The following is a 1,564-nucleotide window of genomic DNA, read 5'->3' as shown; positions in this document are numbered from 1 at the left end:
ACTCGCTAAATTTTATAAAGAAAACTTTTATGGCCAAAAGTTGCAATTCATATACTATCATTTACTCGGTCTTCCAGTAAATGAATTATAAAGAACTCCTGATTATACCAAATACGGGAACAAAGATAACTTGAATACAGAAGACCATATACAGTATACTAAAGGGCAATATCAAAAAAAAAAGGATCACATTTATACAGTGTAGAAGCAAAAGGTTGCTGCCCGTTTCATATATTTTTTTCCTCATTTCTCCAAATTGTCCAATACAAATATATGACAACATCTGGCTTCCACCTTGATTCCAGATCATATTCTATGTTGGTTTTATATGAAAATCATACATAAGATGAAGCTCAAAAATTAAAAGAGGGGGAAAAAACAAAAAAGAAAGCACATTTAAGAATCAGAACTGGAGGAACCTGAGACTCTAGGGGAAGTCACCGGAAACAAAGGCAAAAGTCGGGGCTCCGATTCCCTCGGAGTAGTCGCCGGCGATGGATGCAAAAAGAATCCTTTTTTTGCAATTGCTTTCTCTTCTGCCTCCAAATCCAAATTCTCACTACTCATACTTACACCACCACTGTGCGGTGACCGGTTAAACGGGTCGTGTATGAGAGGAGTAACCGGGCTAAGCACCAGCGAAGGAAAATCAAGAATGCTCGGCGACAAAATCTCCGGAGTCGCAGTTCTCGGGGAACCCGAAAACCCAGCAGAGAAAACGGATTTATTCACAACCCCAGGGCCCAATGGGCTGATTTTGAAGTTCTTCATGCTGTTCCTTCTCTCATACAACTTCGAGCTGGATTTCTCCTTTCTGGGCCCAGTTTTAATGGGCGGGATCGGATGTCTAACGGGCTCAGCACGACCCGGATTAGCTGCAACCTTGGCGGTTTCAGAGGACCCAGTAAGCATTTGAACTACCTGTTTGAAAGAGGAAGCGTCAGCTTGGACGAAGGTAGTCGGATACGGGTTGTTGGGTTCGGATCTGGTGATGGGTAGTTGTGGTGGTAGTGCTGGCGGAGTAGCAGGTGTTGGGGTGGTGGGCGGTGTAGGGTAGCGGTGGTGAAGACCATTGGAGTTGCCGCTATTGCTACAGCTTGAACTGTTGGAGCTATGGCTATCTGGGGATGAAATAAGACATGGGTTTCTAAATTCTTGAGGTTTTGCTAATGTTTCCATTGATGGGTCTGTTTTTTCTAGAGAGAGAAAAAAACCAGTAGAGTTAAGGTGAACTTTAATAAGAGAAGGTTCAGAACAAGGGCTTTAGGAGGGGTAGTAGGGGGAATGGGGGTAGGTGGGGTAGGGGGAGAGAAAGAGTTGAAGAATGAGGGAGAGATCAGATGGAAGTTTGGCATTTTTGCATCACTTTGTTACTTTCTTTAGTTTGGTAAGAAATGTTTTGTTGCAAACTGAGGGGCATTCCTACACGCGCTACTTCGGCGCGTGAGTGATACAACCAAAAGAATACCGGCGATTTCTTCAGTGGGGGAGGCAGTGGCGGCTTTAAGTGGTGGTACGCGGCGGTGAAGGGCGGTGGGAGTGAAAATCCAGCTGGTACCAGGCT

General features: G+C 44.7%; 1 protein-coding gene across 1 annotated transcript; it reads right to left on the bottom strand.

The window, feature by feature from the left end:
- Positions 1-202: 202 nt before the first annotated feature.
- Positions 203-1,312, bottom strand: LOC104226665 (VQ motif-containing protein 4-like). The gene has a single exon (XM_009778694.2). The coding sequence runs from the start codon at positions 1,177-1,179 to the stop codon at positions 397-399; it is 783 nt and encodes a 260-aa protein (XP_009776996.1). The 5' UTR covers positions 1,180-1,312; the 3' UTR covers positions 203-396.
- Between the last annotated feature and the right edge of the window lie 252 nt (positions 1,313-1,564).

Source organism: Nicotiana sylvestris, chromosome 2 (genome assembly GCF_000393655.2).
Source record: "Nicotiana sylvestris chromosome 2, ASM39365v2, whole genome shotgun sequence".
NCBI lineage: Eukaryota > Viridiplantae > Streptophyta > Magnoliopsida > Solanales > Solanaceae > Nicotiana > Nicotiana sylvestris.
This window is presented reverse-complemented; position numbering and strand designations above follow the sequence as displayed.

What these genes read in the sequence shown, in the direction of transcription:
- LOC104226665 (XM_009778694.2), bottom strand. Translation starts at nt 1,179, where the DNA reads ATGGAAACATTAGCAAAACCTCAAGAATTTAGAAACCCATGTCTTATT.